Source organism: Hyla sarda, chromosome 6, assembly GCF_029499605.1.
Source record: "Hyla sarda isolate aHylSar1 chromosome 6, aHylSar1.hap1, whole genome shotgun sequence".
Lineage (NCBI taxonomy): Eukaryota > Metazoa > Chordata > Amphibia > Anura > Hylidae > Hyla > Hyla sarda.
Window position 1 is genome coordinate 63,866,187 of NC_079194.1, and position 24,498 is coordinate 63,890,684.

General features: G+C 45.7%; 1 protein-coding gene across 1 annotated transcript in view; it reads right to left on the minus strand.

Annotated features, from left to right (window-relative positions):
* EIF3L (eukaryotic translation initiation factor 3 subunit L) overlaps positions 1-24,498 on the minus strand; it is a gene marked incomplete in the record, with an annotated part of 253,157 nt that overhangs the window by 17,132 nt on the left and 211,527 nt on the right. Inside the window, 8 exon segments of the mRNA XM_056523961.1 lie at positions 1,394-1,565; positions 1,662-1,735; positions 8,012-8,081; positions 8,161-8,222; positions 13,503-13,582; positions 14,581-14,791; positions 23,316-23,364; positions 23,498-23,713. Of these exon segments, the coding sequence (XP_056379936.1) occupies positions 1,394-1,565; positions 1,662-1,735; positions 8,012-8,081; positions 8,161-8,222; positions 13,503-13,582; positions 14,581-14,791; positions 23,316-23,364; positions 23,498-23,521 (742 nt within the window).

Consider the following 24,498-nt stretch of genomic DNA (forward strand, 5'->3'; position numbering starts at 1 on the left):
CCTATAACTTTTTTATTTTTCCACGTACAGGGCGGTTTGAGGGCTCATTTTTTGCGCCGTGATCTGAAGTTTTAATCGGTACCATTTTTATTTTGATTGGACTTCTTGATCGCTTTTTATTCCTTTTTTTATGGTATGAAAAGTGACCAAAAATACGCTATTTTGGACTTTGGAATTTTTTTGCGTGTACGCCATTGACCGTGCGGTTTAATTAATGATATATTTTTATAGTTCAGACATTTACGCACGCGACGATACTACATATGTTTATTTTTATTATGGTTACATATTTTTAATATGGAATTTGGGAAAAGGGGGGTGATTTAAACTTTTAATAAAGAAGGGGTTAATGTGTGTGTTTTAAAACTTTTTTTTTACACTTTTAGTCCCCTTAGGGGACTTTTAGGAGGAAGCATTTGATTCCTCATACAGATGAATGGGATTGCATACAATCCCATTCATCTGTGTGCTCTGCGCTCGATTGATAAAGCCTGGTCCTGCCAGGCTTTATCATTCAGAGAGCCGGAGCCGACACAGGAGGAGAGGTAAGCCCACAGGCTACCTCAGCAGTGGATCCACCCCACTGGACCACCAGGGACTGTATACAGGCACCTTTAGACGCCGCTGTCAACTTTGACAGTGGCGATCTAAAGGGTTAATAGCCGGCCGCGGCGCGGGCTCGAGTCGGGAGCCCGCGTCATACCCCGGTAACGGCCATTGGACGAGTATAGACGTCCATGGTCGTTATCGGGTTAAACTGACTAGCTCAGAGCCTGAAGGCTGGTATATCCTGCTGGGAGGAGCTGACTTTTTTTTTTATTACCATAGTGTCACACCTCCTAGAGACAGCAAGATACACCCACGGTCTGTGTCCCCCAATGAAGCCGATAAAGAAATAAGGAGGGACCTTACTGACAATAAAAGCCTTTCTATGGCACCTATATGGGGGTACTTCAGTACTTCAAAACTTAAAGCATCTGATTGCAGGGAGTCCAACTGCTGGAACCTGCCATAATCTCCAGAACAGGGCCCAGTCTCTTCCTGTGCATGGAGCAGCATGTCGGCACGCTCACGCTCTCCATGTATCCTCCTCTATGGAAGCGTCGAAGATACCAGAGTTTATGTATTTCCAGCTCTACCACAGACATGGAGCACTCCATGCACAGGGAGAGAGGGGGGGGGGGGGCTTTATTTTGTTGATGCTCATTTTCTATCATGTGGATAGGAGAAAAGTTTTGAAGTACCCCTTTATTCCATTTTGTATTGACATTAGCATTACGGTTCCAGACATCACTCTAATATGGACGTCTCAATCCACAGAAAGCAGACATGTTAAAAGGACACTATTCTGTTATCAATACCATCCATACAAGAAGCAAAAAGCAGTTCTCACCTCCACTAGTGTAAATCTCCAGCTGCCGGTTAATGTTGGATTTGTCCACTAGAGAATGTAAGACATTAAGAACGCTGTGAACATTCCAGATCTTGGGATTGGAACGCAGGAATTCAATTTCTTCTTCTGTCTTCTTGGCTGTCTTACACCGATACTGGCTGAAGGACTGAAACTGGAAAAGTACAGAAGGACACAATGTAAGGAGGGGACTAAAATGGGAAGTTTGATTACTGCATGTCAGAATATAGAACAAGACAAATATCTGTACCTGGTAAATGAATTCATCAATAATATCCCACAGCCACTGATTGGGCAGCTCCAAGGGTGCAGGGCCATCTGCATCTAAAAGTAAGACACAGGTGTTAGTGCTAAAAAACGAAAAAACTACAATCCATGGACAAACATTGACTTTGTTAAAGCCGTTATTCTAAGAATATAAGAGAATAGGCAATATGTATCTGATTGGTGGGTGTCAGACTGCTGAGACCCCCACCGATCACAAGTGAACAGAGCTGCAGCACGCATCCAAACCGCAATGCCATTAACTTGCTATGACACTGCCAGAAATAGCCGAGTATAGGAATATGCTGTGAAAGGCAGGAAGTGAACAAAAACCTGCAATCCTCTTTCCTACACTTCTCCACCCCCCAAACAGAGAGAGAGAGATATCATGTAATACTTGCCTGGCTTTCAGTGTCCTCCTCTTGTAAGCTACATCCTTTTCCGAAGTCAAAACTGCAAGCCATTTCCCCTCTCGGTAATAGCGTGTGAAGCCACGCCCCCTCTGACATAATGCACGCAAGCCACACCCCCTTTCTCTATCAGCTCGATTGGGGGGACACAGACCATGGGTATATGCTGCTGTCATTAGGAGGCTTGACACTATGGTAAAAAAAAAAAAAAAAAAAAAGTTGGCCCCTCCCAGCAGGATATACCCTCCTACAGGCCCTGAGCTAATCAGTTTTAGCTTAAAGGGGTAGTCCAGTGGTGAAAAACTTATTCCCTATCCTAAGGATAGGGGATAAGTTTGAAATCGCGGGGGGTCCGACCGCTGGGGCCCCCTGCGATCTCTCTGTACAGGGCCCCGGCTCTCTGCCCAGATAGCGGGTGTCGACCCCCGCACGAAGCGGCGGCCAACACGCCCCCTCAATACATCTCTATAGCAGAGCCGGAGATTGCCGAAGGCAGCGCTTCGGCTCTGCCATAGAGTTGTATTGAGGGGGCGTGTCGGCCGGCGCCTCGTGCGGAGGTCGACACGCCCCCTTCCCGCGGGCTGTCGGGGCTCCGTACAGGAGATCGCAGGGGGCCCCAGCGGTCGGACCCCCCGCGATCTGCAACTTATCCCCTATCCTTAGGATAGGGGATAAGTTGCTCACCACCGAGTCACCACGGGACTACTCCTTTAATGTCTGTAGGGGGCAGATGCTGGTCTGGTGTTCTCCAGACCTGGTTTTTCTTTTTTTAAGATTAGGGACGTTTAGATTTTTTTCTCCCTTTTCTTTTCCTGGTTTTCAGGTGGGAACTCAGGAACATAGCGTTCACTGTTTCCCCATTTGCAATTGAGTCCCCACTTTACCCTGCTCGTCTCGCTGTTATAGCCTGGCATGATGCAGGTGACTAAAGCTGACTGAAGACTTCATTAGGTAAGTTCTTCAGACTAAGGTGAGTATTTTCTCCCTCTTTTTCAGGTTTCAAGATCCTCAACTGATGGAGACCCCCTTTCTGGAGCCCACTCTCTCCATGGGAACCCTGTCTGTACATCTGGGGGAACCCTTCTGTATCCTGTCATAAGGGGGGGATTTTCTCCCTTATCAGTGGTGTAGGACTGTTTCCTTCCTCTCCTCCACTTTCCTACCAGTGCTGCTTGTATGCAGACGCCGGTACCTATTCACAAAGCATAGTCACTTTCGCCAGCCACGCACCGCTGACACAGGGGCTGTCAGCTTCCCTCCACTGTCGGGCTGCCGCCGGCTCCTGCCTTTAGACGGCCGGAGCTCCGAGTCCTTGCGCTGCCGCCTTTATTACTCATAATGGCGGCAGGCTTCTTCATGCCGGCTGCCTTAGCTTCGCCCACTCGTGGCCAGCGAGAAATTCATCTAGGTGGTGCAGGCCCGGAAATCAGCCGGCTCCTCTGACCAGTCAGCGCTATGCGCACGCAGCAGCGAGTCCTTCCTCCAATGATAGAGGTGTTTGGACCTCAAATCCTGCCCCTTTTTCTCATTGGCCCTACACTCCCTCACTCCTGTCTACTCCTCAGCTGCTGTTTTTTTTTTTGCCAGGGACACAGATCATGGGTGAGACTGTTTCATTCTTCCTTGCTATGTCCGAACCCAGTACTGTCCCTCACTCTAGACAGATACCTGGAGCCCTGGTCACCCATTATACTTGCAAGGGTTGTAATACAAAAATGTCAGGTTCTGTTGAACCCAGTTGTTACGACTGCACCCTCTGACCACCCCCCAGTATTTCTACCTAGGATGCTTTCTCAGATCCTCTGGGTTCGGCTATCCCTCCAGTTTGGGTGACCTCCCTCTCCCAGCTCAGGTCTCCCGTTCCATGCCTTGGAGAGGTCCTCCTTATGCCGACCCTATAGAGAGACCCACTCTCCCTATGCTAAGCGCTCTCACAAGGGGAGATTCCTCAGACTCATCCCTAGAGTCTTCTAGCAGACTTAGGCGCTCCCCTCACAGGCATCACCCCTTTGCTCCAGCTTGCCATAAGCGTCCATCTTCTAGAGGACGCTCCCCTGGTCACTGCTCTGAATCTCCAGAACCGCGTACCAGGTCAGAGTCTCCCTCTTCTAAAGCTGCCTGCACTCGTTCCCACTCTCCTGGAGAACTTGTAGATGAGGCCTCTGATTCTGCCTCTGACTCAGAGGACCGAACACAGACTGCTGACACAGTGGACACATTGGTTTCGGCCATAAGGGACACCTTCCACGTAGAGGACCCAGGAACTTCAGACGTAGCCCCAGAAGTTTCCTTTCACCTTGCTCGACCGGCACCCAAGGTTTTTTTAGCTCTCATGCTGAATTTGAAGCCTTGCTGGAGTCTGCCTGGAGGCACCCTGACAATTTCAGGAAACAAAGAAGGTTCAAGCACACTATCCCTTCACCAAGGACCTCATTGCTCGATGGACCTCCCTTCCAACTGTGGATCCACCGGTCTCCCACCTATCAAAGGCGACTACTCTGCCGTTGGCTGATGCAGCTTCCTTCAAGGATCCGGCAAACAAGAAGGTGGAGACTTTGGAAAATTTTGCCTTTGAAGCAGCAGGTTCGTCCCTTCTTCCTGCATTTGTTTCTGCCTGGGTATCTAAAGCCCTTTCAGTCTGGGCTTCCCAACTCCGCCAGGGTATCCTTTCTGGATCTCCCTCGGGGGAAGTGGCTGACTTAGCTCTCCAACTTTCCAAGGCTGGAGACTTTGTGTTCTGCTTCCATGCAGTTGGCCTGCTGTGCTGCCTTTGCCAGGGGCAACCTAGTGGCCCTCCGTCAATCCATGTGGCATAAAGCCTGGGATGCGGATGCCGCTTCCAAGAAGTCTGACGGAGCTTCCCTTTACTGGGTCTCGGCTTTTTTGGTAAGCGCCTAGATGAGGATTATATCAGAGGTGACGGGCGGAAAAAGTTCCTTATTACCTCAAAATAAGGCTCGCAGTGCTACTTCCCGTCGGGAGTCAACTTCCTTCGGGTCCTTGCGGACTTCTAGTTCCAATAAGGGGTCTAAACAGGCACCTTCGCAGGACAAGACGCGCCCCTCCTGGAAATTGGATAACCATTCGACGTTTTGCGGCCAAAGCGTGCACCCACAAACCTACCTCTGCCTGAAGGGACGCTCCCACCCGCATACTTTTTTCAGGTGGGAGGTCGTCTGTTACTCTTCCAGGATGTCTGGGCCGAGCATGTGCAGAACTCTTGGGTCAGGGATGTGGTATCCCACGGTTACCAGATCGAGTATGCATCCCTTCCAAGGGATCGCATTTTTCTTTCCCGGGCCGCGCTCCAGTCCCTTCTCATCCAGGGAGTAATTATCCCTGTTCCTCCCAGGGAGCGTTGGAGGTTTTTATTCCAACCTCTTTGTGGTCTCCAAGAAAGGGGGTTCCATACGCCCAATCTTAGATCTGAAGCGCCTCAACCAGCATCTTCTCCTCCGCCATTTCCGCATGGAGTCCCTCTGTTCGATCGTGGCGTCCATGGATCAAGGGGAGTTTCTTTCTTCGGTGGACAACAAGGATGCCTACCTCCACATCCCGATATTCCCAGGACATCAGCAGTACCTCTGCTTTGCAGTTCCGGAAGGCCATTTTCAGTTTGTGGCTCTCCCCTTCGGCCTTGCCACTGCTCCGAGGGTCTTCACCAAAAGGTCCTGGCGCCTGTGATCGCCCCTTTACGGACAAGGAGGCGTCTCCGTTATTCCTTACTTGGACGACCTCCTGATCAAGGCTCCAACCAGGGCCCAGAATCTGGAGAGTCTCACCTCACCCTTCAGGCCGTCGCGTTTCGGCTGGATGGTCAATCAGGACCAACCTCTCTCCCACCCAGTCCCTAATTTTCTTGGGACTCCAGTTCGACACAGCGTCTGCCCGGGTTCGGCACCCACCGGACAAACGACTGACTCGTTAGGGGTTTGGATACTTCGGAACCCTGCCCCAGTTTCCATTCGCTTTTGCATGGAAGTCCTGGGTCGGATGGTGGCGTCCGTGGAGGCCGCTCCATTTGCACAGTTTCATTACCGACCTCTTCAATTGGCGATACTCTCCCGGTGGGACAGATCTCCGTTGTTTCTCGATCACAGGATCGTTCTTCCTCTGAGTTCTCGCCGGTCCCTTCTGTGGTGGCTCCATTCCCACCTACTTCTGCAGGGGCGCTCCGTCCTGCCTCTCTGCTGGCAAGTCATCAGTGACGGATGCCAGTCTTTCAGGCTGGGGAGGTGTGTACAGGGACTGGACAGTCCAGGGCCTTTGGTCCCCCCCAGGGTATCCAGAATTCTCCTCTGGGCGGAATTAAGCGGTCCAGCCATCTCAGCAATTCACATTCTGGGAGTGAATGGTCCATTCATCCAGAGGTACTGGCAGAGATCTGCAACCTCTGGGGCACTCCAAACGTGGACCTCTTTGCGTCCCGCCACAAACAGAAGGCTCCTCACTGTGTCGAAGTCCCGGGACCCCTTTGCTCTAGCCGTGGATCCCCTGGCGATTCATTGGACAGGCTTCGCCCTGCCTTCTCTTTTCCCTCCTCTTCCTCTCCTTCCCAGGGTCCTGAGGAAGCTTAAAGTAGAGGGCGTTCCCGCCATTCTCGTGGCTCCAGACTGGCCCCAGAGGGCGTGGTACGTCAACATGGTCCGACTTCTGGACAACGTACCGCCGCGCCTTCCGCTTCGTCCAGACCTCCTCTCTCAAGGTCCTCTGTGCCACCCCAATTTACTGTCTCTGCATTTGACAGCGGAGGTTGAGACCGCGGTTCTGAGGGCCCGAGGTTTCTCTCCCCAGGTGATTCACACCATGCTGAGGGCACGCAAGCCCTCCTCTGCGAAGATTTACCACCGTACCTGGCCATCGTATTTTTGTTGGTGTGAATCTGTCTTTCTCCAGTTGCGTTCTCCCTCCCCCAACTCCTTTCCTTTTTGCAGTCAGGGTTGGACCAATGGTTACATAGTTAGTATGGTTGAAAAAAGACATACGTCCATCAAGTCCAATCAGGGGTTAGCTCCCTTAAGGGTCAGGTTTTGGCCCTTTACGTTCTCTTTCAATGTCCTCTAGCGTCCAATTCTCATATTCGGACATTCCTTAAGGGAGTGGCCCACGGTGCCCCTCCTTATCGGTCCCCTACTCCTCCCTGGGACTTAAACTTGGTCCTAAGTGTCCTGCAGGGCGCTCCCTTTGAACATATCGGGGACGCTTCTCTTAGCCTTTCCTGGAAGGTGGCGTTCCTTGTCTGGGCCGCAAGGTGTTGCAGATGGAGGTGGTCCAGCATTCCACCTAACAGTTCTTTTGCCCACCCTAGGGACGGCTTTGGTACGTCCCAAGGTCTTTGTCCCCCAATGGAGCCAATAGAGAAAAGGAGATTTTTATGCTTACCGTAAAATCTGTTTCTCGGAGGATACATTGGGGGACACAGCACCCGCCCTTTTTTTTTTTCCTGGTGATTCTGGTTCGGTTACCTGTCCGAGGGTGTGTTCGGACAGTTCTTGTTTTTTTCTGACCTGCCGGTCCTCTCCTACTGCTCTGGGGCTAAAACTGATTAGCTTAGGGCCTGTAGGCGGGTATATCCTCCTCGGAGGGGCCGACTTTTTTTTTGTTACCATAGCGTCAAGCCTCCTAGTGACAGCAGCATATACCCTAAGATCTGTGTCCCCAATGGATCCTCCGAGAAAAAAAGATTTTACGATAAGCATAAAAATCTTTTCTACCATTCTCGCAGTTAGGATTGCTGGGAAATGTAGTTTAATTAGGGTGTGCAGAAGGAAGATGGAGAGAAAAGTGAGCAGTGGGCAAAGGTGGATGGTGCCAAAAACAAGCCAAGGCGAATATTTAAGTACATTCCACACCATGTGGAGTATTTTTTCTGGTCACCGGATAACCCCCTTAATTAGAACCAGTAACCCCCTTCCCCTCAACTTACTAAGAATATAGTTGAAGAGATTGCAGTAGTTGTAGTAAGATTCAAAACGCTGCTCCAGTGTGGGTCCTCCCTACAAAAGAAGGCAAGTATTAGTTTTTTTTATCACACCATGCAGTTTCATAAATAAAACATGTAGAATGGATGCTTACGCTAACTTTGGCGTAGATGTGTCTGTAATATAGTTCCTTATAGAGTATTAAGAACACTGCATCTAAAAAGAGAAGGACAATTGTTATAACCATAAGATAATTTTAAAAAGGTAACATAATAAGACCGTTGCTAAAGGAGAAGTGGAAAGAGATTCCTACAGAAGCGAATCAGATCCCAGTGCTCATTTTTCAGGATACAGAAAGCCATTACCTCCTCTTTGGCTTCACTTTTCCCTTGCATTAGTTTTAAAGGAAGTAACTTTACAAATTAAACTGTCATGTGTACATTAGTAACAATGTTACTTTTGGCTAGTATATGCAATTTTTCACACACAAGATGGGATTCCCAGAAGCAAAAAGGACATCATAGATCAGTACTGAGCACTGCAAGCTGTAGTTGTAAATTTATCTGCCCATCTCCTGCCACTCCACCCAGACTTCCATGGGCAGCTGTAACCTAATCAATCTCCATACAGGATTTACTCCGCCAAAAAGTTTTTTTTTTCCTTTAACAAGATATATTACAAGGTTTTTTTTTTTTTTACAAACACTAGTACTATTGATTTATGCCAAAAATGTTGAAAGATTAGTTACTTAATAAATCTCCTTGACTATGCTAAGAGATCCATTAGCATCTAAATACAAGTGATGGCTGTAAATGTTGGCACCCCTGAAATTTTTCTAGAAAATTAAGCATTTCTCACAGAAAAGGATTGCTGTAACACAAGTTTTGCTATACACATATGTTTATTCCCTTTGTGTGTATTGGAACTAAACAAAAAAATAAAAATAAGGGGGGAGGGAAAAAAATAGCAAAATTGGGCATAATGTCACACCAAACTCCAAATATGGGCTGGACAAAATTATTGGCACCCTTATCTTAATATTTCGTTGCACACCCTTTGGAAAAACTGAAATCAGTCGCTTCCTATAACCATCAATAGGCTTCTTACACCTCTAAGCCGGAATGTTGGAACACTCTTCCTTTGCAAACTGCTCCAGGTCTCTTATAGGAATAGCGCCTTTTCCCAACAGCAATTTTAAGATCTCTCCACAGGTGTTCAATGGGATTTGGACTCACTACTGGCCATTTCAGAACTCTCCAGCGCTTTGTTGCCATCCATTTCTGGGTGTTTTTTGACGTATGTTTGGGGTCATTGTCCTGCTGGAAGACCCAAGATCTGGGACACAAACCCAGCTTTCTGACACTGGGCTGGACAGTGAGACCCAAAATCCATTTGTAATCCTCAGATTTCATGATGCCTTGCACACATTCAAGGCACCCAGTGCCAGAGGCAGCAAAACAACTCCAAAACATCATTGAACCTCCACCATATTTCATTGTAGGTACTGTGTTCTTTTCTTTATAGGCCTTATTTTCGGTAAACAGTAGAATGATGTGCTTTACCAAAAAGCTCTATCTTGGTCTCATCTGTTCACAAGACATTTCCCAAGGATTTTGGCTTTTCAAGTTCATTTTAGCAAAATGTATTCTTGCTTTTTTATGTCTCTGTGTCAGCAGTGGGGTCCTCCTGGGTCTCCTGCCATAGCGTTTCATTTCATTTAAATGTCAACAGATTGTTCGCGCTGACACTGATGCTCCCTGAGCCTGCAGGACAGCTTGAATATCTTTGGAACTTGTTTGGGACTGCTTATCCACCATCCAGACTATCCTGCGTTGACACTTTTCATCAATTTTTCTCTTCCGTCCACGTCCAGGGAGATTAGCTACAGTGCCATGGGTTGCAAACTTCTTGATAATGTTGCAAACTGTGGACAAATTCGAATCTAGGTCTCTGGAGCTGGACTTGTAACCTTGAGATTGTTGATATTTTTCCAAAATTTTGTTTCTCAAGTCCTCAGACAGTTTTCTCTTTCTGTTGCCCATGCTTAGTGTGGCACACACAGACACTCAATACAAAGACTAAGTCGGAAGCCTTTTGGGCTGAATTTGTGCGAGGGGGCGTGAATTCCCATGCCCCCCCCCCGCACCTACAGGCAGGGTCATACAGGAGGCACCACTATAAAACGCCCCCGCAACATACAGGCGGGGCATATGTGGTTTCCAGGTCGGTGTGTGCGGTGTTTCCAGAGAGGAGCGGCGGTTGCGGCAGACCCGGGTTATCCCGGGACATTGTGCACTATTGTTCCAGTGGCAGCCGGCCCCTGTCACCTATGTTCCCCCGCGAAGCGCTCCTGGAGCAGGCCGGGTGACTTCATCCACCCATGCCGAGACGGGTCGTGCGGTTTGGTCTCTCGCTTCCAGCGGCCGGGCTGAGCTCCAACACGGTTCCATGCTCACATTGCTTGTCCCCTGCCGGAATCCCGTGGCTCTCGCGCCGTGACCTGCACTCATTGCCAGGGTGCTGCCGCCAAGTCACGTGATGTGCACGGGGGGGGGGGGCTGAAGAGCTCAGCCGCAGCCTGCCGGACAGAAACGTAGCTGCCCTGATAAGGTGAGTGATATAGCCTAAGCCCAGGTGGGGGTGTCTCAGCTGGGGGTCCCCAGCTGCCTTGCCACAAGGGTGCAGCTGGGGGGGATCAGTCCAGCCCACCATACAGTTTATATGATAATAGTTTTCCATGCAGTGGGTACAGTTCCATCGTTGCACACAGTACATATGCTCATCACGCCACACGCTGCGAGTACAGTCATTGTGCCGAATGCTCATACCATTAGCACCGCATTATGCCAGTCATGGTCATACTGCACTCACGTGTGCCGCTGCATCCACACATGTGCGCATACAGGTTGCACTGAACGTAAGCTCATAACTGTTGTCGTATCTAGCTCCTCGCTGTGTTACCGCACACATGCTCATAGTTAGTACTGTTCATACGCATAACCTTACTCTGCATACCATACACACGCTCGCAGCTTCTTACTGTAGAGATATTCTCAGGTTGTACGGTACAATCACAAATCGTCACTCTGCACACACGTCGGTACCGGCTATTTGTCACCGTAGCTGACATACCACACTCTAGTTACCATAGTAACTGCTCAGTCACAGATCAAGCATCCGTATCTCGTCATACGCTCACCAGTTACCTTCCAACTGGTCCTACAGCATGCACTAAAATTGTGGTCACTGACACGTTATTCTGCACATTCATACCACGACACAAGTGGTGCACACCCACTTCACCTGCCACGTTCTGCAGGGAGACGCGTTACTTATTTGTTTTTATCGACATGTCTGACTAACAACTTCACGACACATAGATGGTTGTTTCCCCGTCATCCCTGCCACGTCTGCAGGGGGCACCACTGCTAGTTGCTGTTATTGACACTTCTTCAGAACACGACATCACGAAACACAGATGGTTGGCATACCCCTCATATGCCATGCCAACAGGGGGTTACACCGAGTAATGGTGGTTGTAGACTCCTACCAGATCTCACACTTCAAAAAAAAAAATGAAAAGAAAATATGTACACTCTTATGTATGTACTTCACAACACATATCCACTGATCCATGTTACTTTCACCACTCTTGTTTGCTCACCACAGTTACTTGCTCACACACTGACGCTGCTACTGACATCTTCAGAGCCTTGCGCGTCCTCTCACCCACCAAGTTCCTCAGGTCTGTCTCGCTTCAGTCGGGGTCCTGGTGAAGTCTGTTCCTGACTCTGCTTCAATGCGATATGACTTGATACACAGGCAGTGGGTCAACCGTCTGGCTGACAAGTCTTCAGTTGGGGCCCCTGCGTATGCTGTTCTGACTCTTCTTCAGCGCAACAGCAGACACTTAATCTCATCTCATTTCTCCATGCATACATCATGTCTGGCACTCTGCTGCCATCCACTCCCACATTACCAAAATAAAAAAAATTATCTCAGGGGTTGCATACCATCTCCACCTGCCACGCCTGCAGGGAGATTCACGGCTTAGTCAGTTTCCCTAACACAGGTCATAGAGTTACAATTTCACAACTCATAGGTGGTTATTTCACGCATTAATCTGGATTGTCCACTCATGTCAGCGTCACGCTAACTGCTATCACTTCCACAGAAACTAGGCTTACTCAAAGACCTGTCACGACTACAGGTACGAGGTTCGAGTCCAACTGCCATTCCAGGCACAGCGGTTACGCAAAGACCTGTCACATCCACAGGCACGAGGGTATGCGAGACCTGTCAATCTACAGGTACGATAGTCACAGAGGCCTTGCACATCCACAGGCACGAGGGCATGCAAGGCCTGTGAAAATCTACAGGTACGATAGTCACAGAGAGGTCGGTCATGTCTGCGGACACAGTGGTTCTGTTGATGCCTGTCTGCAAGCATGATAGTCCTTAGGCTTAATTGTTACTGAGATCTGTCGAGTCTGCAGACATGGTCAGGATGAGGAGGCCCGTCGTTCGCTGCAGGTCATTACTCCCGAGACCATATTCGTGACGGTATATTGTCAGGTTAGGATATGGCTCACGGTAAAGTCCAGTCAACTCTTCATATCACTTAACTAACAATGAAGATTTTGCCACTTATCAGCAGGGACAGGAGGACATGTTATGCCCGACAAGCTCTATCGGTTTCCCCTTTCTGCAATTACCACAGTGGGTATGTCAATATGAACGAATCAGCTAGCACGTAGTCAGGTCCCGTTCCAGTGCCAGGCCGGACGTAGTAGGCGTCACCACCATGTCTTCTCAGTGTCAGGTACTGCCTCATGTGATCGCCAGCCGGCAGGAACAACTCTCTTGGTTTCTTGAGTCTAGCAAGAACAGTTTAGGGGAAGATAGATATGACTAATTGTGGTGTTGGTTATTATGTTAATTCTACTTCTTGATTTTTGCCCTCTATAGGCGTGTCCTCATACGCGGTTATGGGCACAACTCAATCGCTTCGTCAGTCATTCTTATTTATATAGGTACATAGGTTTGTAGGTAGGTGCAATCTCAAGTACAGAACAACTCAAACCGCTTGTTAAGTCAATGTATGGTTTGCATAGTTGTGTATTCAGCGCTTGCTACCACAAGCTCGAATATAAGCCCTGAGCACAAGTGAACTTTTTATCTGCTTTCAGGTGTGATTTTTATATTGCCCACACATGTTACTTGCCCCAGGTGAGTTTAAAGTAGCATCACATGCTTTAAACAATCTTATTTTTCCACAATTGTCCAGCCCATTTTTGGAGTTGGTTTGACAATATGTCCAAGTTGCTTTTTTTCCTCCTTTTTGGTTTAGTTCCAATACACACAAAGGGAATCAACATGTGTATAGCAAAACATGTGAGAAATACTTCATTTTCTAGAAAGATTTCAGGGGTGCCAACATTTACGGCCATGACTGTATAAGTTATGACCTTCCATACAGTAAATGCCTATGCTTACCATTCCCAACTTGAGGGGCGATTGCTTCTGCTTCAGGCCATGGGGAATTCTTGAAAAAACGCTCAGTTAACTTTGTCCAGCTGCAACAAGAAAAGAGAATTCTCATTTTCTGTTTCCATCTACCTTATAACACACACATGGAGCAGTAAGGTTTAGATGTGTTGGATATGTTAGATTTCAAACAAGATCTGCAGCAGAAATACAAAACTAATTCCTCATTTCTGCTGGATGTGTTGGTGGATCTGCACAAGATTACAATTTACTTAGCTATTAAAAAAAAAATGATGTGCAAGCTTATTAATCACAAACAGTGGACACAAATCCACACAGATTTTTGTGAAGTAAACAGAAGATAACATGACACATGCTAGAGATATGTCAGTCGGGGTCAGAGCATTCAGATCCCGACCAACTGTTAGAACGAGCAGGGAGAAAAAAAAAATGCAGCTGACAAAGACAATCCCGTTGACTTGCATTGTAAGTTTGTCTCGCGTGAAGCACTATTCTTCCAGCTAGTTCTAGCAATAAGTTGTGGTCTGAACACTCAGGCCCTGACTGATGAAAACTTGACATGTCTGTACAATCTGTCAAAAAAAGTTTTCTTAAAGGAACGGTGCACATTAAAAAAATAAAAATAAATGACTAGCATTGGATGTGGAATATTAGACGTGTGAACAGGGTTTAAGCCCTCTTGTAACAGTGCTGTAGTGGCCACTATGCTTCATACAGCCTGCTGCAAGGGCTTGAGTGAGTTTGCTTTCCTTTCATCCCCACAATCCACTGTACTGTTGAAATTGTTTGAATAAACTACACATCGTTGACAACTAAAGGGCGAGTGCTGTGCTGAAGTTTTTCTCTACATACGTCATATTGCATCTGTGTCTCAAGCGCAACTCACCTCCCAGCCAAACCAGTACAGTATCCCCAATATTGTATGCAAAATATAATTTCTCCAGTGCCGAGCACTTGTTTCTCTACTAGCAATTCATAAATATGGTACTGAGCCCAAAGGGGTAGTAGCTGCAAAGAGGTCGGTGCTGGGAATAATCTGTAATACAAACCTGCAGAGTGCCATTACCTGTTCTCATAGATATCTTGGATCTCATAGACTTTCTGGTCAATGACATCACTGGAGACTCTGCTGGCCTGGAGCTCATACACCTTCTGATCAATCAGGTCAGACACTGTCTTGTGAAAGTACTGAATAAAGTTCTTTATCACTTCAGGAATGACTTGATAGGTTTGCTGCTCATACTGACGCTCATATGCCAGGTCCTGCTTGGGGTCACCTGTGACAAAAGTAAAAAAGAAATACATTTTAAATATTTTCACAATTGCAATATCCTAAAACACTAAAGAACTTTTTTTTAGGTTAGCCATTCATATCCACTAATGTTTCTATGGGCACATGGTGGAGCTCATAACCAGGTACGGGTTGATGAAAGTGATAAAGCCAAAACAGATATCTATCCGAAATGACATCTCATCTCAAATTCTGCATGTATACAACAGATAAAGAAACAAAGATATGAGGTTTATACATTTGAGAATATATCTCATGCTTTTAATTTGAAAAAAAAATCCTGGATGGTTTTCATCCATGAGGCCACTTGGGAAAACATGCAAAGGCTACAAGAGAAAAAGTGCCACAGTGCTTTTCATGTGCTGGTGACACTTTATTCTAGGGATAAGCAGGGGTCAGATCCAAGCCAAACACTACAATATATCACCAATGTTTATGTAAAGACAACCCCTAGTGTAACTTCCTTCAAGGGATAATATCCTGTACACACACCACTACAGGCACCACTGAGGCTCTTGCAAATATTGCTTGATAAAAGGTAAACCTACATAAATATTCTGACTATTCAAGGCTAACCATAACCCACAAAATAACTGTGTACATATGGCAAGATACATAAAGCAATAAATAACCTACAAAACATGTCAATAATACAATAAACAATTACAAATGTAATAAGTATTTATTGAAAACAATTACCGGTACCCAAAAAAAAAAAAAAAAAAAAAAATCACAAATGATTAGAAAAACCCCTAAAAATTCACACACACACACACACACACACACACACAATGATTAAAACAATATGGACTTAAAAAAGTGTAAGGTAGCAGCTCTGCAGTACAATAGATAATGACAGTTACCAGCTGGTACTGCTATATAATATATTTCAGCCCACCAGAGTAGGTAAATATAAAGCATTAAGCTTTATATTTACCTACACTGGTGGGCTCAATTATATTTTCACAATGAGGTATATAGCACTGCCAATACTGCACTAGGCACTTTATCTTCATACCAGCTGGTAACTCATTATCTATTGTACAGCAGAGCTGCTACCTTACACTGTTAATATGATGTTGTCCCCCCCTCCCCGGTGTCTGCTCATAGAAGAACATGCAGCATATTTCCTACTGTGCAGCGGATTTAACGCTGCATATACACTGTGTGACCCTAACCTAAAGGGGATCATTTTTTTATTATTATTATGTCTATTGCGACATATTTGTCTGATATTAATGTGCTCATCTGTGTATCGTGTCCAAAAAAAGCAGTTTTATGAGGAACGACCAAACAAACAATGTGGGTTTTACCGTATTAAAGGGGTCATTCACTGGATAGGTCGCGAATATAAGAACGGTAGGGATCAGATAGCTAGAATTCTGCTGTTTGAGGCTAGGTTTCCACTTGGTTTTTTTTCTGGCAGTTTTTGGAAAACTGCCAGAGCAGTTTTCGAGCCAAATTCAGAAGTAGATCCATAAGGGAGGAGAAGTATAAGTCCTTCCTTTATATTTCCCATTCCTTTTGAATACATTTCTGGTTTTGGCTCAAAAACTGCAGTGGCAGTTTTCCAAAAACTGCCAGAAAAAAAACCAAGTGGAATCCACAGTGATTACTGCTGGTCCCTTCAACCAGCATAGTTTCCATAGTGCAAGGCACCACGTCAATGGGTTAGCACTGCAGTATTCCTCACTACTGCTACTAATTCTATAGCAAATGCAAGAGCATGCAGTAAACAGGTTGCTGCACACACAGCTGATCATTGGGGGGGCATGAAATCAGACCATTGCCAATCCAAAAGGTATCACGTGTATGTAAAAAATAAAGGGAACACTAAGATAACACATCCTAGATCTTAATGAATGAACTAATCATGTGAAATACTTTCATCTTTACATAGTTGAATGTGCTGACAACAAAATCACACAAAAATTATCAATGGAAATCAAATTTATCAACCCATGGAGGTCTGGATATGGAGTCATTCAAAATCAAAGTGGAAAACCGCACTACAGGCTGATCCAACTTTATGTAATGTCCTTAAAACAAGTCAAAATGAGGCTCAGTAGTGTGTGTGTGGCCTCCACGTGTCCGTATGACTTCCCCACAACGCCTGGGCATGCTCCTAATGAGGTGGCAGATGGTCTTCTGAGGGATGTCCTCCCAGACCTGGACTAAAGCATCCGCCAACTCCTGGACAGTCTGTGGTACAATTGGCATTGGTGCATGGAGAGTAGAGCTGGGCGGTATGACCAAATATGTGTATCACGGTATTATTGTAACTTATGGCGGTTCCACAGTATAACTATTTCTTTCACCCCCCCCCTTCAAATCATGTTACCCGCCAGCGCTGTTCTGCTCCCCCCCCAAATCATGTTACCCGCCGGCGCTGTTCTGCTCCCGACACCAAATCATGTTACCTGCCAGCGCTGTTCTGCTCCCCCCCAATAAATTATCAGCCCAGCGGGGTACTACTCACATATGTCACCCACAAGCACTGCCCTCCTTTTAGTTGCGGGCCGCTGGCGCTGGAACTGTATATTGTACGCCAGTGGTCTCCAACCTGCGGCCCTCCAGCTGTTGCAAAACTACAACTCCCATCATGCCTGGACAGCCGTTGGCTGTCCGGGCATGCTGGGAGTTGTAGTTTTGCAACAGCTGGAGGGCCGCAGGTTGGAGACCACTGGCGTACGCTGTATCCCTATGCCCGGGCTGCAAAAGATAAAGAAAATAAACTTTAACTTACCTAGGTCGGCCTTACGCTGGGGACGGGAACGTCGGACAGCCGTCAGCCTATCACCGGCCACAGCGATGTCCCACCCCGGCCAGTGATAGGCTGAGCCCACTGTCATGTAAGGAGCTCTGGTCAGCTTCTTACATGACAGTGCGTTTAACCTATCAATGGCCGGGGCGGTACTTCGCTGCGGCCGGCGATACGCTGACGGCTGTCCGACGTTCCAGTCCCAAGGAACAGCATGAGGCCAACGTAGGCAAGTTAAAGTTTATTTTCTTGATCTTCTGCAGCCCGGGCATAGAAATACAGTGTACAGCAGTGGTCTCAAACCTGCGGCCCTCCAGCTGTTGCAAAACTACAACTCCCAGTGGATCGCCCCCCCCCCCCGTAGCGCGATCTCAGGGGGGGCGATCCACTATGGAGGTAGCCGGAGGGCTTACCTCTGTTCCCTGCTGTCCTGTGGCACTGTCTATCAATGTAAAATATGTGTAGCTCACTTAGGATAAAAGAAATAATGTGCTTGAGGTTAAAGGTGTTGCCTTCACCCAAAAGGCCTAATGTAATATGTAGAAATTATAAATAAAAAATATTTATGTGAACCAGTCCTCAAAAGCACAGGGGAGAGAAAAAGGAAAAGACTAGTGGAGATGGGATCCAAGAAATGGTCTTTATTATATAAAAAGGATATATATGACCAATCGCCTAGCAGGGCCCTTGCTAAAGGCGAATGGAATATACTGGGTAAAAAATAGATATAATAAAAAATACAGAATATAGTAGGATTAAAATGAGATAAATATGATGGGTAAGTAGCACCAAAGAAAATTCATTAATTAAATATCTGCTGCATATATCAGGAGAAAACGTTCTCAGTCCATATAATTCATAGGGATATTTCAATGAAAAATCCACAAGAAATGTCCAGAATGAAAAGTCACAATTAGTTTGGGTGTGTCCGGAGTAACGATATATGGTAGTGAGTGTAGCGACAATAGCTACAATAGGAAATTCATGGACAGGTAATGCAGACAATGTGGCAAACACTGTCAGCGATGAAGAAGTCAAGTCTCGGTGCACAGCACCACTCACCCTCCTTTGGAGTCCTCAGGTCCGGGCTGGCACGGCTGAGTCCGGCACTCTGGATATCAATGCCCGCCTGGGTGGTATACTGGGTGAATGGCTGAATCTCCGGGGGTCCGAGTGTCCTGGGCTGGCACGGGAGGCGTCCGGCCTTGGGGAGGATGATGTCCAGGAGTAACTCTGCCGACCGGGGCTGTGAGAGGATGCAGGTAACAGGTGGTGCGGATTGCACGTATGAATAAGGTGCTAACAGCGCGCATGCAGCAGTGGTCCCGGAATCGCGGGCATCCAGCTGTTGCAATTGGAATATGGCAGATACAGTCTATTTGAAGTGATATACACTTATGGATAAGGTGCAGATAATGGGCTAGACGCGTTTCCAGGCCGCGGGCCTTTTCTTCAGTAGCTATAGGTGACACACCTATAGCTACTGAAGAAAAGGCCCGCGGCCTTGAAACGCGTCTAGCCCATTATCTGCACCTTATCCATAAGTGTATATCACTTCAAATAGACTGTATCTGCCATATTCCAATTGCAACAGCTGGATGCCCGCGATTCCGGGACCACTGCTGCATGCGCGCTGTTAGCACCTTATTCATACGTGCAATCCGCACCACCTGTTACCTGCATCCTCTCACAGCCCCGGTCGGCAGAGTTACTCCTGGACATCATCCTCCCCAAGGCCGGACGCCTCCCGTGCCAGCCCAGGACACTCGGACCCCCGGAGATTCAGCCATTCACCCAGTATACCACCCAGGCGGGCATTGATATCCAGAGTGCCGGACTCAGCCGTGCCAGCCCGGACCTGAGGACTCCAAAGGAGGGTGAGTGGTGCTGTGCACCGAGACTTGACATCTTCATCGCTGACAGTGTTTGCCACATTGTCTGCATTACCTGTCCATGAATTTCCTATTGTAGCTATTGTCGCTACACTCACTACCATATATCGTTACTCCGGACACACCCAAACTAATTGTGACTTTTCATTCTGGACATTTCTTGTGGATTTTTCATTGAAATATCCCTATGAATTATATGGACTGAGAACGTTTTCTCCTGATATATGCAGCAGATATTTAATTAATGAATTTTCTTTGGTGCTACTTACCCATCATATTTATCTCATTTTAATCCTACTATATTCTGTATTTTTTATTATATCTATTTTTTACCCAGTATATTCCATTCGCCTTTAGCAAGGGCCCTGCTAGGCGATTGGTCATATATATCCTTTTTATATAATAAAGACCATTTCTTGGATCCCATCTCCACTAGTCTTTTCCTTTTTCTCTCCCCTGTGCTTTTGAGGACTGGTTCACATAAATATTTTTTATTTATAATTTCTACACTGTCTATCAATGGATCACAGAGCACACAGATTAATAGAGTTCAATAGAACTCTATTGATCTGTCTGAGGAATCTTATGATTCCTCATATAAGTGTTATAAAGTGTAAAAAAATTAAAAAAAAATTAAAAAAAAGTTTTAATAAAAGTTTGAAAGTCACATTAACCTAGTGGTCTTCAAACTGTGCCCCTCCAGATGTTACATAACTACAATTCCCAGCATGCCAGGACAGGCGTTGGCTGTCCGGGCATGCTGGGAGTTGTAGTTTTGCAACATCTGGAGGGCCACAGTTTGAAAACCGCTGCATTAACCCCTTCCATGTTAAAAGTTCAAATCCCCCCCTTTTCCTATATAAAAACATGCAAACATAATAAAAATAAACATATTTGGTATCGCTTTGTGCGTAATTGTACAACCTATGAAAATATAACATTATGTATCCCGTACGGTAAATGTAAAAAAAATACCAAACCACAGATTTGCAATTTTTATAATATCCCAGAAAAAAAAGTTAAAAAAGCGATTAAAAAGTCAGATCAATACCAAGATGGTACCGATACAAAAAACAGATTATGGCGCAAAAAATGAGCCCTCATACAGCCTGGTATGCCGAAAAAAAATAAAGCTACAGGGGTTAAAAAATGGCAATTAATTTTTTTTGAAAAAGTCCAGAATTAGTAAAACATGATGTAAACGATACAAATCTGGTATCGCTGTAATCAGGTGGCCTAAAGTTTAAAACTAACATGTTACCTCAACCACAAGGTAAATGGCGCAGAAAAGAAAACCACCAAATCTGCTAAATTATCTTTTACTATTTCAATTTCACTTCCCTTAATATATATATATTTTTGGTTCGGAGTATATGTTATTGAAAAATTAAAAGGTATCATTATGGTAGGTAGTTATGGCTATTATAGGGCGAGGAGGAAAAAACGAGAGTGTAAAAGCGAAAATTGTCCGGGACAGGTGGATCGTCATGAGGGACAAGTAGATTTTGCTCCATTTTAGTCCCGTGGACAAGTAGTTTTTTATAAAATTTCCACATCCCTGCGCCTCCACGCTCTGGACACTACGCTGACAGACAAAGCAAACCTTCTTGCCACAGCTCGCATTGATGTGCCATCCTGGATGAGCTGCACTACCTGAGCCACTTGTGTGGGTTGTAGACTCCGTCTCATGCTACCACTAGAGTGAAAGTACTGCCAGCATCCAAAAGTGACCAAAACATCAGCTGGGAAGCATAGGAACTGAGAAACGATGCAGAACCATTTATTGGGGGTGTCTTGCGAATTGCCTATAATTTCCACAACACCATGTGAAATTGATTGTCTATCAATGTTGCCTTGAAGTTACATTGTAATTTACTGACGGAGTTACATTGTATTGTTTAAGTGCTCTATTTTTTTTTTAGCAAAAAAATAAAAAAAATTATATAATCTCTCTATATCTATATGTACACAGTACAGACAAAAAGTTTGGACACAACTCATTTAAAGTTAGAGTTTTCTTTATTTTCACGACTATAAAAATTGTAGATTCACACTGAAGGCATCAAAACTATGAATTAACACATGTGGAATTATATACATAAAAAAAAGTGTGAAACAACTGAAACTATATCATATTCTAGGTGGAAAGTGTCCCCAAGTGCAGTCACAAAAACCATTAAGCGCTACTAAGAAACTGGCTCACATGCAGACCGCCCCAGGAAAGGAAGACCAAGAGTCACCTCTGCTGCGGAGGATAAGTTCACCCGAGTCACCAGCCTCAAATCGTAGGTTAAGCAGCTCAGATTAGAGACCAGGTCAATGCTACACAGAGTTCTAGCAGCAGACATCTCTAAAACACCTGTTAAGAGGAGACTGTGTGAATCAGGTCTTCATGGTAGAATATCTGCTAGGAAACCACTGCTAAGGACAGGCAACAAGCAGAAGAGATGAACGGCTGGACTCTACATGCCTTGTTCCCACCGTGAAGCATGGAGGAGGAGGTGTGATGGTGTGGGGGTGCTTTGCTGGTGACACTGTTGGAGATTTATTCAAAATTGAAGGCATACTGAACCAGCATGGCTACCACAGCATCTTGCAGCGGCATGCTATTCCATCCGGTTTGCGTTTAATTGGACCATCATTTATTTTTCAACAGGACAATGACCCCCAAAACACACCTGCAGGCTGTGTAAGGGCTATTTGACCAAGAAGGAGAGTGATGGGGTGCTGCGCCAGATGACCTGGCCTCCACAGTCACCAGACCTGAACCCAATGAAGGCAAAAGTGCCAACAAGTGCTAAGCATCTCTGGGAACTCCTTCAAGACTCTTGGAAGACCATTTCAGGTGACTACCTCTTGAAGTTCATGAAGAGAATGCCAAGAGTGTGCAAAGCAGTAATCAAAGCAAAAGGTGGCTAATTTGAAGAACCTAGAATATGACATATTTTCACACTTTGTTATGTCTATAATTCCACTTGTGTTAATTCATAGTTTGGATGCCTTCAGTGTGAATCTACAATTTTTATAGTCATGAAAATAAAGAAAACTCTTTGAATGAGGTGTGTCCAAACTTTTGGTCTGTACTGTGTATATATATATATCATGATTTTTCTTATTGTATTAAATCTAAGCAGCTTAACCCCTAGGAGTACATATACGCCCCTTGCTGACTGGGCCTAAATGCACCAGGGCCTACATGTACACCCTGGAGAATGAAGTGCAGGAGCTGCGCTCACTTTATAGGCGGCGAGTGACGCCTACTGTCATTAGTCTGACCCTGACCGCTAATGACAGGCAGCAGCCTGTCATTAACCCTTTAGACATTGGCCAATGCCAATCATGGTGTCTAAAGTAGTAAATGACAGATGTTGGTAGTTCAGTGGTCTCATTGGACCCCTGCAATCCAATGAGCTACAATGGTGGCAGCAGGCAGAGTCAGGCTGTATCCATGGAGCGCCAAAAACACTGTATACACACTATACAATAGGCATAGCATTATACAGTGAATGCAATCTAATGCTTGCATATTATAGTCTCCTATGAAAACAAGTATAACAGGTTATATTTAATTTTTTATTATATATAAGCTTCTGCCCTCTTGATTGAGCAGTACATTTAATGGTAAAATGATAGGACTTGTTACAATGTACAATTGGTTGAGCAAAAGAAAACAAGCCTCATATGGCTCTGTGGATGGAATAATAGAAGTTTGGGCATTTAAAAGCGAGGGGGGGGGGATGACAATTGTCTACATCCCTAAAAAGGGTTAATATATACATACAGATAATGAGATGCCTTTGAGGTGACCACATGATGTAAACACTGGTAATGTTATGGAAACCATAGAGATCACATACCTGTGTGCCCATCATAGTCCGCCTGGTAGCTGTACGGATCATACGGGGTCTACACATAAACAGAAGGACACATTATACATGTGTAACATATAAGAACCGGGGAAACGACAACTACGCAGAACAAGACGACTCGTCCAGACTCGACAGACATCATCACGGTTACATTATGCACAACTACTCACCTCGCTGAATTCTTCGTACGACATGATTAATCTGCAGCCTGCCCAGGACCGATCACCGGCAACTGCAGCGCGGACAGGGAGGAAAGAAGGGAGCGACTTCCGGCGACGGTCTAGTGACGCACTTCCGGCGCGCCGCTCATCCAATCAGCGCAGCTGTTACGTTCTTGGTTTCTCGCGATTCTTTTTCATTCCCCAGCTGATTGGCTCTTGTTATCCCTGCGTATTAGAGGCAGGTCTCGCGTGTTTGTAGCACATGGAAATAATTATCAGAAAAGGCAGCTGTTGAGAGATAGCTGTATGTCTGTAGAACAGTGGTTTCCAAATAGTGTATCCCCAGCTGTTGCAAAACTACAACTCCTAGCATGCCCGGACGGCCTATGGCCGTCCGGGCATGGTGGGAGTTGTAGTTTTACAACATCTGAAGGCACTCAAGTTGGGAAACACTGCTATAGAGGTTGAAACAGCTGGAGACACACTGTTTGAGAAACACTGCTATAGGAGTATTGTATTATCTGCTTAGTTTTTATTAATAATAATATTTACTTATTTACAGCAACAAGTTGTGTACGATCTTAAAAGCTCATTCCGACTGTTTATAAGAGAAACTAGCAGCTCAGTGACAGACCACGTTACATGCTGCCGGTACAAGTGTGTGAAGATTATTTCTGGATATCGTATTAACCCATTTAAAAGTGAACTGCTTGAGTTGAATTTTAAAATGTAGGCCTTAAAACATTTTTTGGAGTCCATAGTTTCTAGAGTGGATAAGTCAAGTCACATATCATATAGTTAGGGGGTAAAATTGGGAGGGATCCACAGTCTCTATATCACTTAAATGATACCCCATTTGTGGGTGCATCGAAAAGATGGTTCCACGTACCGCCTTGTTTTCTAGGACCTTGTCACGATGTCACAGTTTATCCCTGACCTGCTGTAGGATGTACAGTACATTGTAACTCGGCATTTACTCACTTCATTTCGAGTAGTAAGATGCCTTGTAT